The 18745-nt window shown below is 34.3% G+C and overlaps 1 protein-coding gene and 1 pseudogene across 1 annotated transcript; one reads left to right on the forward strand and one right to left on the reverse strand.

The window, feature by feature from the left end:
* Positions 1-10928: 10928 nt before the first annotated feature.
* On the forward strand, positions 10929-14908 carry LOC141665104 (GDSL esterase/lipase At1g09390). Its single transcript, XM_074471086.1, has 5 exons — positions 10929-11228; positions 12422-12607; positions 13189-13349; positions 13860-14130; positions 14376-14908. The coding sequence occupies exons 1-5, from the start codon at positions 10994-10996 to the stop codon at positions 14603-14605; spliced, it is 1083 nt and encodes a 360-aa protein (XP_074327187.1). The 5' UTR covers positions 10929-10993; the 3' UTR covers positions 14606-14908.
* Positions 14909-15298: 390 nt separating this feature from the next.
* Positions 15299-18052, reverse strand: LOC141665115 (dynamin-related protein 4C-like; annotated as a pseudogene).
* Positions 18053-18745: the final 693 nt, after the last annotated feature.

The following is an 18745-nucleotide window of genomic DNA, read 5'->3' on the forward strand; positions in this document are numbered from 1 at the left end:
CTAGCTTGCTTGTTTTTGTTTTGTTTTTGGGTAATTACCTTTCTAACCTTGACTTTGTGTGGTTTTAAATCAACCACATCTCCTTCCCCTTATGTCATGCTTATGTCATGCTTATGATGTCATCATCCCTTACTTGCCCTCTTCTTATTGGTTGGATGACCTCATCATCCCTAACCTCCTTGATTAACTTCCTAATTGTTTGCCTAATGACCGCTGATCTGTTATACGGTTCGCTTAACTTTCGCTTTCGTTTATCGTTTGAGGGATCATACCCGGGATCTTATTACTTGGGTTTCCTTAACCTTTCTCAATACATTATAATCCTTTTATGATCCTCTCTTATAATCCTTTAATTTAAATCCTTTTTATCCTGTTACCTTATACTCAATTCTTTCCGTATCTAGTGGATTTCCGGGAAAAATCAAAGTGTTCGGAATTGGATTCTGACGATCTTTACATACACTTATATACCCTATAGAGTACCAATAAAATCTCAGAATATCCATAACAGAACCCCTACATAGTGGGGCATGAAAAGTTTTCTCATTCAGCCAAAAACACTATTCATAAGGGTTACAAAAAGTTCAAAATTTTGGGGTTATTACATGGTTCAAATTATAATTTTGGTAGAGTAGTTAGGTGATAGATTAACTGCTGATAAATATAATTTATATTATGCTAGATTCTGTCAGTTAATCTTCAATGCCCTGATATCTCTATCCCTTCTAATCAAATAATGTCAGTATTTAAATAGACAAAAGGGCTTTTTCTGATTTAATTTATCAAGATGAAAAGAAGAAAAATTTAGCTCCTTTAAGGTTGTCGTTGGTTGCTAGGAACTTGCTCATTACAAGGCTCTCTGTGACTTATGGCTTACCTAATAGACAGATTTCTCAGTTACAGGCCATAACTATTGGAAAGCCCCATGTAGCGAACCCAAGCACAACTCAAATACAAACCCATACACAAACACAACCACCACCACAATCACAAACGAAAACCCACCTCAGGTGCCTCCTTAAAGACACCTGTTGTAAAAAGAAAGAAAGAATTGGCTAAGAAGGCTACAACTCCTGGTGTAGCTAAGTCAAAAGTTGAAGCAAAAAAAGTTCCTCATTCTTCTAAACCTTCAGAATTTGTCAAGAGGAAACTTGTACTTGCTGGATTAGAATCAGGTTTAGATGAGGATAATGCTACCTTATCTTTTAGATTTACGAACCTTTCATCTGATTCTTCTCCATGACCATTTGTACTACCAATTGAGCAGGGCACAACTACTGATATTGTACAATGTACCAGAAGTACTGATGCTGGTACAAGCCCAAGGCCAAAGAAAATAAGATTGGTCAAAGCTTACTACAATCAGAACTTGCTCAAGATAAAACAGGAAATTGTTGAGGAGACATAGGGGGAATTTTCATCAAATTCTGATGTATAAATTTATCTGACTCTCCTGTCAAGTAGAAAAGCAAGAGAGCAAGGGATATCTCTCATGAGCAAGTTGAAGTGGGTGTTAAGAGGCTACAAGGGAAAGGTCTTTTCCCTAGATCAAGCACACAGGAACCTGTATCTTAAAGGGATATAACAGCTACAACTTCTGATCCAATCACACAAGAACCTGCACCTCAAAGTGGTGCAGCAGATATTGAAGAACAAGAGCCTCTGAATGAAAAGTCCATTCAACAATGGCATGATGAAGAAACTGCCAGAATTCATGCAGAAGTTTCTCAAGTCAAGGATTCTGTAGGAAATTTGATCCTGAAATATTCAGTCAGACAACTGCTTTTTAAGAAGAGCCTGCTCATAAGTCAAATACTGCAAATATGGGGAAGAGTACAAAAGAACCTGGGATATCAAAGTCATACAGCAAATCCTAATTCTCTAGCCACACAAGAACCATTGCATCAAAGTTGCAATGAAGGCTTCACTCCTACTGCAGTTACTCTGGTAATAGATGTTGAATGCAGAGTTCACCCATCACCACCATCTACAGATATCTTATCAGTTCTTCCACTGAATGTCTGCAAAGAAGCTGAATCTTCAGATTCACAAGATATAAATATCGATTTCACTTTATCAGTATTACATACTGATTTTATCTTATCAGCATTTATTATGCATGTTATAAATTATGTTGGAATGATTATTTCTTGACCTTATTTAAGGACTACCTCTAGTTGTATGACCACATACCACCTTTCTTTAGCCACCTCTTATTTCTGTAGGACAAATTATCTGAGCCTTCTCTGTGAGTTTTGTGAAAAGATTTAAAGAAAAATAAAATTAAAGAGATGTATGATCCTTCCTGGAAAAAGGAGAGGTAGATGAGAGTCAGGATCTAGTAATCCTTGTGAGGAAACTCTAACTATTAAAAGTTATGAGCTGTGTGGTGTGAAGAGTAGTGAGACTATTTTAAAAGAACATAGAGATTAGGTATTGTTATATTTTGCATGTGCACAAAGTACAAAAGAAACAGCTGCTGAATAACAATATGTTGACCCTCGGATAAACTCTGATGTACCAAGTGCTGAAAATCTCCCTATAGGACTAAGTACTGATACTTTCCTGCAGTCCATTCACTCTACTATTCCATCACCTGAAATTCTCCATGTTGTTGCTGAAGATGTAGTAGTACAACAGCCCATTCATAAAGATCTATCCACTACAAGGTCACCACAGCACTCCACGGGTACTGAGATTCTAGAGGTCAATCTTGAAGCTCCAGTTCATATATCTACAATTCTTAAAGATGTGGTGCAAATGCTGATGGTATGGAAGTTTCTGAGGCAGCTGGATCACATACAGCTCCGATTTCTGATTATATCTTCAATGTTGAAGCTGGAGATGAAGTTCAGTAGATAGTTTAAGATCCAGTTGTAAATGAAGAATCTAATGATGGTGAAGAAGCTGATACTTCCAATGCTATTATAGATCCCGTAGATGATCTATTCTTCCCTGAAGATATGCCTAAACATGTGAGGCAACATAAGCTTAAGGAGTTAGATGCTAAAAATAAGGATGATTGTTTTGATGATATCTGGAATGCTAAATGGAATTATGTTGCATATCCTATTTCTAGAACCAATGTTGTTGAACATCTGGAAACAGTTGAACAGGGAATTCAAAATCTTGACATGCTAAATCACCTCAAAGCATATACTCTGATAGTAAGATCTTTGTATACATCTCAAGAAGCAACTACTTCCCAAATCAATTAGATCAAAGAATTCTTGATTGCTTCAAAGCTGACTAATCATCAAAAAATTCAGAAGTAGAGTACACCAATTGTTGACAGACAGACTAAAATTGAAGCCAATTAGGCTAGATGGGAAGCTAAGCAAGAGCAAATGTCTGGACAACTTACAGAGGTTCAGAACTCAATGGAGCTGATTTTTTCTCTACAGCTTGGTGATGATGCCAAAAAGGGGGAGAAGATTGTTAAATCTAAATGCAAACAGCTGACATTGACAAATGTTGATGATAAAAATCCCGATGGAGGTAACAAGGGGGACAGCAGGACAATGTAAGGTAAAAAGGTGAAAAGGTAGTTGGAACTAGTGGCTCATCAAAAGCTATCACTAGGTCTCGATCTAGACAAGGTGGAGAAAGTTGGAGAAGTGAAAGAAGAGTATAATCAAAGGAACTGACTGTTACTACAACAACTCAACAAATTCTGAAAGTCACAATTGTTAATGATGGCCAAGGCATTCTGGAGATAGAAGCTGGTGCACAAGCAAGTCAGTATCTTCAAACTCTGAAAGTAAAAGGAAGAAAGACAAATTTGTTCTACAAGGACCCAAAGATTCAAGCATTTAACTCTGAGGTGAGTAGAAGAATATTTGAGAAAGAAAATGTCAGAGTTGATTTAGAACAGCTAAGGCAAATGGAGGAAGAATTCAAGAATTATGTGAAAATAGCAAATACTGATGTTGATATTATTTCTCAAGATCCTTATGAAGATGATCCCTCTAACAGACCAGCCAAAAGGGTAGTTATAAGGGAGTTGAGTCAAGCAAATGCTAGAAGATCTCTATTGTCTCAAGAAATCTTAAATGCTGATAGAAGTCATAAGGGGAAGGAGAATATAGGAGAAAAGTCCAAGCCTCCAAAGCCTAAAGTCAAAGTTGTTGCTAAGATAAAATCAGTATCTAAGGCATCTAAATATCAAATACTGATAGATCCAGTCTATACAGTAGCTCAATCTTTTGATACTGAAGAAAGAGTTGAAGAAGAAGAAGTCAGTCAAGCTCATCAAAGAAGGAAGATTCATGGAGCTGACTGGGCTGAAAAATTGAAGTTAACCTCTAACATTGCTCAAGTTAATGAAGAAGCAAAAGCTGTTGTTCAACCAATCACAACCTCTAATTCAACTCATGTTGTTGACATTTTAAACCAAATTCAAGCCAAGTTATCAAATTATGATTCGGAAAACATAAACTCTGATAATCCAGAACTTACTTTAGAAGAAAAGAGAACGTTACTATGGGGAAGCAAGAAACCTGCACCTAGAAGAGATTCTTCTGAAACATTAAAGAAGATTTACAGTGAAAGTTCTCATGCTAGAAAACCTGGAATCACAAGTGGTCTGGGTAGGTTAAATGTTGATCCATATGTAGGAGACGCTTTGATTTTAAGGAAGCATGTTAATCTGACATAAATTAGAGACAATGTGATGCTTGAAGACTTACAGAAGATCATATCAGTATAAATTGTTATTGATCTTGTTGGAGAGAAAATTATTTATTTTCCAGGAGTCTGGGAGAATATTAAGGTTGAATCAAGAACAGTTGAGAGACAAACCATGACGGGAATTAGAACTTATTGCTACAATTCTTAAGGTAACCAATCCTGTAACTACCAGATGGTTTGCATTCGTAATGAACCTGATACAGTTGAAGCAGAGAGGGATGCCTTACAAATGTAACTAACTTTAAAAGTATATTAATCAAACTGAGTATGTTGTTGATATGCCTATTGGAGGATCCAGGATAGAAATGAGTTTAGGAAGGGAAGTCATAACTTTTAATCCTGATGGAAAGAAGATTGGAATTCTGAAACTGGATGATCTATCACTTGGGAACTCAAAGCTACATGATCTCAAGGCTGCCATCTATTAGAATGATGAATCAACAGATGGGTTGAAAGAACAAAAATAGAGGATGCAATGGTATTTGGATGTAATGGAAGAAAATCCGCTGAGAAAATTTCTTAAAGATTTTCCAGACTGTGTTAGAGTTCAGAATGAAGAATAAAGTTAGATATTTATTATCTGTAAGATTACATATGTTTATTTGATTTCTGCATTTAGATAGTTTTGACATCATCAATTAGAACTTGTATATAATTACATAATGTACAAGTTGGGAGAGATTGTTAGATATAATTGATAATATCAAGACAGAAACTATCAGGAGTTCTTATCAGGACTTAATATCGATATTTACTAAAGAGTGATGTCATCAGTACTTGTATTAGTACTTGATGAACATCGGTTTATATCATCAGGATTTGTCACTTCAGTAGATATTCGAGGAGGAAAAGGATTGTAGAACTCAAGACAGTGAATGACTTTATATCAGAAGCAACCATACATGGATATGTAATAGGTTTACTTATTGTAATAGAATAAGATTCATTATTGATTGTGTAATTGTGCACTATATAAGCACATATTAGGTTTACACTATATCTGTTACGAATTGTTATATCTTTCAGATAACCTAGCAGCTCTCAAGGATAATTGTTCATCCTTTAAGAGAGTATTTATGTAAGAGTTTTTATCAGATCAATATAAAGTCTGTTGATTATGTTAAAGCTTTATCGAATTATTTGCCTAAACTGTATTCACCCCTCCCCCCTCTATAGTTGATTACGGACCTAACAAGACAACTGAAAGACATATCATAAATCCTGACATTCTTACTCATCCCAAGGCCTCTGCTCTCATTGTCAGGTCAATTACTACAACTCAGGTCAAGGCTCAAGCTCAAATGAATAAAGTTAAAGATGATTTTCATGAAGCCAAGACCAAAATTGAGTTTGGGGTACTGAAACAAATAAGCCTCTTGTTGTCAGACATGACAGATTGGAAGCTAATCAAGCTAGGCTGGAGACCACTCAAGCTAAGATGTCTGGACAACTTAATGAGGTTTAGAACTCTCTAGAGCTGATAGTTTCTCTCGTGCTTGGTGATGATGCCAAAAAGGGGGAGATTATATCAAATTTTAAATGCAAGCAGTTCAAGTTAAATACTGATGACAGGGATGATGCTTCTGATGGAGGGAATAAGGAAGGAAAAACACTATGTAGGTATAAAGGTGGAGAGATTGGCTTCAGTGATACTTCTAAATCTACTATCCAAAGAAGAGGAAGAGGTGGAAGTGGAAGAACTGGTGGAGATGGAAGAAAACAACAAGTCTCAAAGAATGTGCATACAAAAGAATCGACTAATACAACTGTGACAACCACTGATTGACAAATGCTGAGAGTCACAAGTGCTGATGATGACCAAGCTGAAAGGGTTGTAGAAACTATTACTAAAGCAAGAATATTTATCCAAGCACTGAAGGTTAAGGGTAAGAAGACAACTCTATTTTACAAGGATCCTAAAATATTAGCTTTTAATTCTGAGGTGAGTAGAAGGATATTTGAATGGGAAACTCCTGGAGTTGATCTTGAACAGGTGAGACAGATGGAAGAAGAGTGTGCCTTACTTAAATCTAAATTAGTAAAACCGATGATATTCCACAAATAGAAGATGGTTCTAGAAAATAAAGAGGTCAAAGGCCTAATGAGAAATGAATAGTCATCAAGGACATCAGCTCAACTGCAAATGCTGGAAGACCTAACACTAGGTCTCAATCCATTTTAAATACTGATAGGAGGTATAAGGGGAAGGAGAAATTGGTGAAAAATCAGCAGTTCCAAAATCTCAATTACTGATAGATCCAGTCTACATAGTAGATCAAGCTTATGATGATGCTGACGAAGACAGAATTCATGAAGACGAAGCCAATCAGGTTCACAAGAAAATAAAAGTTATTCATGGATATGATTGGGTTGAGAAATTGAAAATCACTTCAACCACTGACTCTGCTCAAGTTGAAGATGTAAATGTTGAAGCTCAACCAGTCTCAATCACTAATGTTTACTCATGTTGAAGACAGAACTGTTCAAGAGACAAAAGATGATCATTCAATTCCTAATGAGGATCCAAACTCTGATGAAGATAAATTTGATTCAAAGGATTTCACAAATCTTAATAACTCTCAACTTTCACTAGTTGGTAAGAAGAAGTTGTTATGGAGCAGCAAGACACCATCACCTAAGAGAGACTCTTCTAAAATTATCAATAAAATCAATAGTGGTACTTCTCAAGCAAGAATAAATGGGAGAATTGGTGGTCTGGGTCTTCCTAATGTTGATACATATGAAGGAAATGCTTTGATTCTCATAGAGCCTGGAAACTTACTAAAATTGGAGAGAATATGAAGCTTGAAGATCTTCACAAGATTATATATGTTCAAATTATGCTTGATATGTTTGATACAAACAAGCCAAATGAGAAGAGGTTTTAATTTCTTGAATCAGGGCCAAGATTGAGGATTTCTCAAGAATAAATACATGATAAACCATGGTAAGAATTGAAATACATAGTCACATTGCTAAAAGTGAACAACTCTACTAATGTCAGATGGTAAAAATATCTGAAACATTTGGTATACAGAAAGTAGAGAGGAATGATCAACAAATCAAAATACGTTGCAAAGTACATAACTGAAGATGGCTCAACTGTTAATATGTATAAAGGATGAGTTCAGATAACTACCTTTATTGGAGTAAAAGTTCTTAATTTTAATCCAAACGGCAAGAAGGTTGGATTTTTGGAGTTCGATGATCTATCACTGAGCAGATCCAAAATTCATGACCTCAGGACAGCTATCTATCAAAATGATGAATCTACTCAAGAGTTGAAGGATATCAAATAGATAATGGAGATGTAATTGAATGTAGCTGAAGAAAATCTTCTCAGAAAATTCTTTGATGAAGTTGCTAAATATGCCAAAATTCAAGACTGAAGATAAAGTCTATTACATTGACTATAAGATCGTAAATATGTAAACAATTATGCATTTAGATTGTTTTTGACATCATCAATTATGAACTTGTACATATTTAAATAATGCACAAGTTGGGGGAGATTGTTAGATATAATTGATTATATCAGTATTTAGGACTATCAGAGTTTGCCATCAGTATTTGTGATATCAGAGTTTGACAACAGATGATGTTATCAGTATTTGCTGATCAGTACTTGTCATCTGTAGTTATTCATATCAATATTTGTCAAGGTAGAAATCAGGAGATATCACAGGAGGATATATTCACAAAGATATGTCGGTAGAGGACTTTACTTATTTGTAGCAATCAATAGTTGGATGTGTATTAGGATTCCTTATTCATGTATATCATATCAACTAGATTGATTATGTAACTGTGCAATATATAAGCACAAATTATGTTAACATTATATGTGTCGATTATTGTTTTATCATTCTGTGTAACCTAACAGCTCTCAAGGATATCTGTTAATCTTTTGAGAGAGTTTTGTAATCAGTTTTTAATTCATTAATATAAAAACTGTTTCTAAATCTTGAGTTTCAATAAAAATTGTTTGTTTATACTATATTCACCCCCCTGCAGTATACTTTAAAGCCTAACATGATGTCTAAGATAACCATAGAAACCAATTAATTTTCTAGAAAATTGATGTCTAAGAGCTAAATAGACATCAGTGTAAAAAATTATTTGATGCCATACATCATGTTATACATCACTTTCAAAGAAAGAAGCGATGTGTGTGTGAAAAATCACTTAGTGTGTTATATATTTTCTAGAATATATTTCAAGTAATTTGTTTATGAAATTGAGTACATCGAACTTATTTTATAAAATTATAGAATAGACATCCTAATTTAAGTTATAATCGAAGTGTATTTAAGTACCTACATCGATTTCTAGCCTAGAAAAAATTTTCATCATCGGAATTGTCAAAGCCATGGAAAAGAAAACTGCAACATGGCATAATATATCATCACTCATCAGGTAAGCTAATTTCACTGACATATTTCGTATAATTTATTTAAATTATTAGGGATTGTACACTTTATTTATTAAAAACACTTTAAGAAAAAGGTCAATAAATAACGACTCAGAACTGATGTCAGAATTGTCCAAAATGTCCAAAACCGATGTCTACGAAGGTGTAGTAAAAAGTCTCTATTTTACACATCGATTTTGGACCAAGGTGAATATCAGTTTTAGACCGATGTGAGAGACAATGTAATACATTATTTCGAGATAAATAACTGATATATTAGACATCCCTTACACACTGATGTGAAAAATAAGAAACGATGTCAACCGGCCTATACAACTACGCTTCTGTAATACATCAGTTATTTTCTGATATAAAAAACTCAAATTACCAACAATGAAATAAATGTAATATCATAAAAAATATGTGGGTACTTTGTGTTTTGAGAGAAGATGATTAAAGAGATTTCAGAGAGAGACATAAGAGAATTGTGAAATATCGGGAAGGAAAATTGAGATATATATTGGGGATCATTGCTGGACCTCACACGGGTTATTATGCTAGTTATAATATAATGATACCATCGTAGATAAAATATGATCAGATATTTTATTATATATATAATATCATATATATTATCAAAATTTGATTCAAAATTTTTGATCTTGTACCACCAAAACAAAGTAAACCGTTTATCTATTTTTTTTAAAAATAGACGATCAAGATTACATGTTATTGGAATAAGAACTTTTATAACTTGAAAAGGAGATCAATTAAAAATAGGAGACCAATAAAATTAATTTTATATTAATAAAGAACTAATTAATACAATCGTAGATAAAATATGATTAGAGGTTCAACCAATCATAAATATAAAAAAATACATTATTCTACTACTATTTAAACATGAGATTATTATACAATCATTTAACCGTAAATAAAATATGATTAGATATTCTACTATTTATAGTTATTTATCAAAAAGATTCAATTAAAGATCCGTTTATTTCTCGGCTTATACATATTTATTGCAATAATATTGAAACAGATCATCAAAAATAAAATAATACTACAACAACATCAAAAATAATACTAATATATATTTATGTAAAAAAAATTATAAAATAAAAGAAGTAAATCTTAGAAAACCGTACATCCGACCGGCTATCTATCTGTTAGTTTTATATAACTTACATAAATACAAAATATATTAAAATTTCCGTCTTTGATTCCGTGTTGACGTTGAACACCTTGTATATTATTTTACTTGCAGAAACATTTCCAATTATTTTCTGTATTTTTCGTGTGGAACTTGGATGATTACTATCCTATAATATTTAATTATCTAGTTCATTTTTAAACCATTAATATTTATTTATTTATTTATTTATTATAAATATTTTATATATTTTCATGCACTAAACGAACAAACACAAATATTTTAATTTTATATTAATGTCAAGAAATTGATATATGAATGTAAATTCAGATCAAATTTGATTTTAAAATTTTGTAATGTGAAAATACGAAATAACACAGAGACGTTATGAGTTTTGTTTACTTTTTGTTCATCTCTAATTTCTAGTTCCATAACCTCGTTAATTTTACTTTTTGCTTGAAATAAGTACCAGTGAAATTAAAATCTCTCTCTTTGTCCCCTCCCCCAATGCAGTTAAACTTTGTACCTCCCCCACTTTCCACCTCACTTTTACATATAAAAAAAAAAACTCAGCAATAATTAAATAAGATTACATGCCAAGACCCGACAAGGATCCAAGGTAAAAAAACAGCGGTCAATTTGAATCTAAATTAAAACCTGTACACACAAACCCACATACATAAACACACACATGCTAAAAACACTCGGAACTCTAAAACCAAAACTCTTGTAAACAAATGGCTTCTTTCAAGCTTCTAATTGTTTCACTCTTCACTCTCTTTTTACTACCAAACACAGGGCTCTCTCTCTGTAAAAACCCACCAGTCATTTTTAACTTTGGAGATTCAAACTCTGATACTGGAGGATTAGTTGCTGCTCTTGGTTACACTGTTAATTTGCCTAATGGCAGAACTTTCTTTGGTAGATCTACTGGCAGACTCTCTGATGGTCGCCTCATTTTAGATTTTCTCTGTAAGTACAACCTTTGTGTGTGTTTGTATGTGTAATGTGTTCTTGCTATGTTAGCTATAAAATACACATTAATTGTGTGTCAAATGTTGGTTTCTGTTAGTACTTTATAATTGTTATCGGATTGAGATTAGTAAAATTTGCTCATTTTTGGTTAATTGTAAATGTGTGATATTTTGGTTGAAATTACTACTCGTGATTATTTACTTGCAATGCGACTGGTGATCTATAGTACCTTGATTTGTGTTTATAGAAATATTCTAATTAATTGTGTCACTACGTAATTGTGAAATTTTGTTGGTTATAATGGTGTTTACGGAACATTACCACATATTATAAAAAACATTACACTCCAATTCTGAAGTTATAGTTTAATAGTATTGTAGAGGTGTAAAGAGATTTTTGCACATGTTATATGTATTTTATTTCAATACTTTGTAGAAGCAATGGCTAAAAGGTGCACTAGCTAGCTTTATAACAATGGAGCAATGATATTTAATTGCTTTTTTGATTTGTAGTAGTAATAGCACTTATTGATGGTTTGTTTTTGCTAGAGCTGAAAAGCTTAAAGTGAGTTCCATTACTATTTTTCCGTGGTATTGTTGCAATCTGAACCCCACCAATACAATAAAACTGTAAACATCAAGCATACATTATACACTGCCCAATTATATATTATGTTATTATTATTATTTTTTCATAAGGTAGATTCAAGGTATTTAAATACTGCCTTCTATTGCCAAGAGCAGAGCAGTATGCCCCTTACTCTGTTTACTTTGATACACAGAAGGGTCAATTTCTTGTGGTGAAGAGACAGGGGATATCCACTGTGGATTTGCATAGCATTATTAGGATGAAAATTCAAGAGCTTAGCTCCCATCTATAGTGTCAATTTAGATTCAATAACAGCAAGAAGAAAGAACAGAAACTGAATGTAGGAAAATCGAGGAACTGCAGATTTTTACAACTTACACTCAACATATAATATAGAATTTTTATAATATTATGTGTGGGCCTTGTCTTGTTATTCAATGTTATCTTCACATGTATGGTGGAGACTTGACATCACATGCGGGCTTCTTTTTTTCTTGAAATTTTTAGTGTGCTGACATTGTGCTTTGGTCCCCTGTGAACCCTGAGTTGAAATATGCATTACAGTGTATGAATTTGAGATACTAGAAATATTTTTACTGCAGGTCAAAATGTGAATACTAGCTTTCTGACCCCATACTTGGAATCGATGGGGTCCACGTTCTCAAATGGAGCAAACTTTGCAATAGTAGGTTCATCAACTCTCCCGAGATATGTACCCTTCGCCCTCAATGTTCAGATTATGCAGTTCCTTCGATTCAAAAGCCGGTCACTTGAACTTGTTACTGCAGGTACACGTTCTAATTTTCCGTAAGTTGTAAATTGTATATTACATCTAGATACAACACAACCGACCTTGCACTTCGTTGTCTGTACATGTCAAGCTTAGATTGTGTCATCATGTAAAGTTCAGGGCTTGTTGTGAGGAAGTACAAACTGGACAAGATTTATGAGTTAAATTTGCTTAATGTTCGAATATTTCTTTTTTCCCTGATCCTTCAATATGAATCATACAAACAAGAGCAAAATAAGTTCTTATTTATTCTTGATGTAATCAAGATGCTACTTGTAGTCAAATTTAGTTATTTAGATTGGTGAGAGTACTATACACAAGACATTTTTAACCAAGAACTATCAGTGTGTCTCTTAGTTATACACACCTACAATAGTTCAGTAAACCATTGGAAAGACAGAACCTGATAACAACTACAGCACCTTAGGGAGCCATTGGAAGCTCATAATTTGTTTTGCTAAAAACTTTTTTGCTTTCCAGTGATGGGTGGCGTATTTCAGATTTCAGATATAAGTAGAGTGTGAAAGTTATAAATGTACACACAGCCAAATATTGACAAGACTTTAAATTTGTGTATAGGTTCACAACGTATGATAGATGATGAAGATTTCCAACGTGCGCTCTATGTTATTGATATAGGCCAAAACGATCTGGCTGATGGATTCAAAAAAAACCATTCATATGCACAAGTTATCAAAACCATCCCTTCTGTACTCAAAGAAATCGAGATTTCCATGAAGGTAAGATAAGCACTTCTCTCAAATTTTTTTGAGAAATCCGGAAGTTTCACTTACCACAGAATTTATTAAGTTTTCTTCTTACCACTCAGGATCTATTAATATTTTCCTGCTTCCCCATATTAAACATTGAACACCCCTTACCTGCTTCATAATGTTACCTCATATTTTTTCTGCCTTTTTTATTTTAATCTTATCTTTATCAGGAAAATGGCTTATGAATATTCATTTTTCAATAATACATTTGTAATCAGACCCTCTAGACTTCTTATTTGATCTTATATCATTAGTTGAATGATCTATACTATACTTTCTAAGAGTTGAGATTGTACATTTGCAACAAAAGTATTTTTTTAGTAATATGTTGAATGACTATGATCTATCTAAGATACTGAACAGAGAGAAAAAGAAAATACAGTAAAGGCTGTCAATCACTGCTTAATTACCCCACGTGCCATGATTAATTACAAAAAGGTGTTGGTTTTGTCTTATCGTGTTATCCAAATTCTACAGACACTATATGGTCAAGGTGGAAGGAATTTCTGGGTGCACAACACTGGTCCACTGGGATGTCTCCCTCAAAAACTTTCCATGGTTGAGAAAACTTCACGAGATCTTGATCAACATGGATGCATTTCAAGATACAATGACGCTGCAAACCTGTTTAATGAAGGACTCCATAAACTATGCGAAGGATTGAGATCTGAACTAAAAGATGCTACTGTTGTATATGTTGATATTTATGGCATTAAGTATGATCTCATAGCCAACTCTAGCAAATACGGTAAGCTCATCAATAATAATTCTATCATGCAACTTCTTGCATTTTATGAAAACATGTTGGAATTTAAAATGCACTTGTTCAAATAATGTTTGCACAGTTTAAAGTTCTTTACCTATTCTATTTCACCTGTTTTGCACGTGTAAGTGGATCGCATAGCAGTGGAAATAAATTTTTGTGGAAACCATTAAATATGGATATATTTTTCTGTGTTCACATGGTTTTTGATTGATTGATGAACCATGCAGGTTTCTCAAATCCTTTGATGGCCTGCTGTGGATTTGGAGGACCTCCATACAATTACAATATTCGGAAGACATGTGGTCAACCTGGCGTGCAGGCCTGTAATGAAGGATCTAAACTTGTTAGTTGGGACGGAATCCATTACACTGAAGCAGCCAACAACATTGTAGCCTCAAAAATACAGACCAATGCTTTTTCAACACCACACATTACCTTCGACTTCTTTTGTCATTGACATTTAGTTTATTGTATACTATGCTTAACTATGATATGTATTAAATATCAGAAGGCTTAATGACATATCTATAAGGCAACTCTTGCGTGCGAAGAGAATGACAGGCTCCTGCTCATCAGCTCATGTAATGGAGTTGCAAACGTGCCACTCAGTTTGAGATAGCGAATGACCCAAGGTTCCCCTGCTCGATGCCAAATTAGTTTTTTTTAGGAGTAGTGGAACCGTGAAACATAGTGTACGCTAAATTAGTTTTCATGCATTGTTTGATGTTTGGAAAAGATGAGTCTTTTTAAGATCTCATAATGAAGCGATTATCCAGCGTTCTCATCAGAAAAGCAAACAAACATCTGTATAATCAGTTCGTTGAAGTTTTATACAACTATGGGATGCCATTTTCATGGGATTGAACATGCATTTTCGTGGATACAACTCCACCACGAACCTGTTTGAGGGATTATACGACCTATGCCAGGGATTGAGGTTTGAGCTGCATGGTGTGTTACACTGCATTAACATGTTTCTTGGCATCATACATACTTGCAGGCCTGCTTTGAAATATGAATAGAAACGTAATATCTAAGACACATGAAAACATAACATAACATAGCATGAAAAACATTAATAAAAAAAAAAAAAAAAGTGAGGGCATTATCACGAAAGCAAAGTGGCAAGATTAGGAGGGGTAGTACCAAATGACAAACAAAACAAGATTTATAAAAACAGAGTGACCGAGATTAAGAACCGAAAAGGATGATACAGGACAATAAAGTTTTAAAAGACAAAGGTAACAATAACTGCAATTAGAAAAGAAGTGGCCACAAAATTCAGGTGGGAGCATTGAGCAAGCAGACTCTAGTCATCTGCGATAGCAATTCGATCTATGATCTTAGCCAGTACATCCCTTGATTCCTTGAGTAAACCAATGCTTTGGTTCAATCTTGCTCTCTTGATGGTAAACGAAGGCGATTCATCCATCAGACGCTCAATGCCACCGCCTTGAGGACCCAAAACCTCGTTCACTACCTCCTCTTCCATACCCTGGTTAACCAACTTTTTTAAAGCCATAAGCAAGTAAAGAGCGATAGAGTCGACCATTCTTTTAAGAACAATGTTCCAGTAAGCAGTTAGCCTCATCTTCAGATCAAATGCTACATCTCTAACACCTGGATAATCGTCCAAATGACGAACATCAATTTTCCCAAAACTTTCAATATATGCTATCCTCCAAACGTCACCATCGATAGCCTCCTTGAAATTATCATGTGATTTCATGAGCTTAGTCCACAGTGCCATATACTCTGGATCACACGTATAGTCAGCAAGCTTCTCCATCTCAATAATTTCCAAAACTCGATACGTTGACTGCTCTTTCATTTTGGAGATTAGATTCAAGGCTGCTCTTTTAGTAGAAGATTGCAGTGGAGGATAGTTTTCACAATGATGCATCAAAATTTCAACCACTACAGTCTCAATGTAGTCCCATACCTTAGTGACAAAGCTAACTGGTATCTCGGAAATTGCTTGAACCTTAAGTTGCAAAAGGTGGAGGAATGCAGATCTGGGAAGGAAATTAGGCAGAGCAACACTTTTAGTTTCCTTGAGCACAAATATCTCATCTAACAAAAACTTCTCATTAGCAATAATTGGAGAACTGTTTTTCAATTCGTGAGAAAACTTGTCAACCATTTCAGCTAAACGAGCAGTACTATGCATATTCTTATTGTCGGGATATTCGTCAAACTCACCTCTCACAAGAAGTTTTTTCAGTGACTCTTTAGACAATCCCAGAATCCTCATGAAAGCATTTATTGCTTCTGCAACAGTAGACAACTTCTGGGGTAAATTGTTAAGCTCCAAAACATTTCCATTCAGCTTAGCATTGATCTTCCTGACAATTTCTGGCAAGCACTTGGATATAATTGTAGCTTGAATCTGCACAAGCTTCCTAGCTAACACTGGAACACTAACCATAGACTTGTCGATTTTCGAGAGCAGTGGATGGGATGCAAAAAGCATGCTTTCTGCCAACCTTGCTTCTTCATAAGATTCATCACCAATCCGGTTCCTCACACAAACGTATCCAAGCCCGATATTCACATCATCAGCCATGACTTTCTCACGCAGTCCCTCCGGAGATTTGTCTGACTTTGTAACCACAGCCAGCGTCCTGTCCCCTGTTTTGTCCACAGACTGCGACATTCGAATAGACTCGCAGGTAGGAAAATCAACAGTTGCAGACAGGACATTCAATATAATGCTCTCTTCTGGTTTTATATATTCCATAATTATACCAGATATCTGCTCATATATTCTCAGGTTGCCCATGAACCGGAACTCTGGTGATACCTGTTTCAAGAGAGAGTTAATACAAAAAATAAAAAAAAATGGAGCAAATGACTAGACACACAAAATCTATACATTATCATGACTTAATTCTTCTCTTAATTCTAACTATTCACTTGACCCAAATCACAACTTTTTCAATTATCTTTGGGACAACAGTAAAATATGTTGCTAAAATTTTTTTTTACTCTAGTCTATATACACGTATAAGGTAAATTAAATTAGAGAAAAAAAAAGAGTCGAAAACAACCAAAAACATAATTTAGTTTCTCAAGATACTTTATTTTATAGTCAGATCAGTATAACTCATTGTTGAAGCAGTCCAAAGATATTTGTATAAATATTTAAATGAGATGAGGAATATGTTAAACGTACCAGGCAGATCAACCATAGTAAGATCAGGAACACCATTCTTCTTGACAACAAGTGTCAATGGTGTATGCGATATCCCTTTTCCATTGCCAGCAATCTCTTCAGTGGCTTTAATGATAGCATCAGCTACATTCATCTCATCAGTAGACACCACTTTGCTGCTGTACTCCAAATGAAGCTCAGACTCAGGTTTGGAGTGGTGATGCAGCCTCATAATCAAAGGAACCCTGGTACAAATCCCCTGACCACGCGGCAAGCTAATGCCAGCAAGTGATTCAAGAACACTAGACTTGCCAGATGATTGATCACCAACAACAACAATGGTGGGGAGTTGAATCCCTTCTTGCATCACCTTCAAGTTTCTGAGCTTGTCAATGGCATCCAAAAGTGGTCTGATTCTTTCATTGTATGATGACACAATAGGTGCATGACAGGCAAGAGGAACAACTGATTCATCAACTTCACAAACAAGTAATGACATATTGCTGTGTTCTTGATCGGAGTTTACAACAACTTGCTTAAACTTACTATTAACCTGCTTTACTCTTCGTTTTGGAATCCATTCCATGACTACTTTGTTTGTTAATTAACTTATTTCCACTTTATCAACTTTATTTCTAAGATTCCCTACTAAAACAAGCGGACCCTGCCTAGCTCCTTTTTATTTGTTAACGTACATATAATATAAGCTGATATTAGCATGATAGATGATTTAGGACAACCAATTTCTTTCACATAGTGACCCATGGGGATCACTCATTCACATAAACTCTACTTTACATCTAAGGTTACCGCGTACGATAATTTGGAACTAATCTAAAGAAATCAACAAACAATTACTTCATTTGTCCAATTTCATTTTTTACAGTTCTTTTCAATATTCCGCACATATTTTAAGTTTAATATAAATTATACTTGTATAATCCATTTTTATATTTTTTTTTTATTTAAGTTTAAATATTAATTATTTTTATAAAAAAATAAATTAAAATAATTTATGATAATTATACTTTAAAAATATTAAAATTCGTGACGAGACACCGTCCCTCGATATATATATATATATAACTCAACCGAGGGAGTAACTTAAAACCAAATCACTACATTATTACACTAAGAGAGCGCAATATATGGCACTTTAACTTTTACACCCTTCTCAACAACTATGGCTCTAACCATCATACCCTCTTCTAAAATCATTAGGCCCTTATTAAGTGTGAATACAGAATACGTCAGCATGATTAGCTGGGTAGGATTAAAGAACCACTGCTCCTTGTGTGTTTAAATGTCAAAATCACACCCAAATTTTCAAAGGACAACTTTCGGGCACAGAAATAAAAACCGGGCTTGTATAGAATTTAAAATTATGTAAAAATCAAAGCAAATAAATGATTTACGTACGTATAACATGTTATGCCAAGACAT

The sequence above is a fragment of the Apium graveolens genome, chromosome 1 (genome assembly GCF_009905375.1).
Source record: "Apium graveolens cultivar Ventura chromosome 1, ASM990537v1, whole genome shotgun sequence".
NCBI classification, from domain to species: Eukaryota; Viridiplantae; Streptophyta; class Magnoliopsida; order Apiales; family Apiaceae; genus Apium; species Apium graveolens.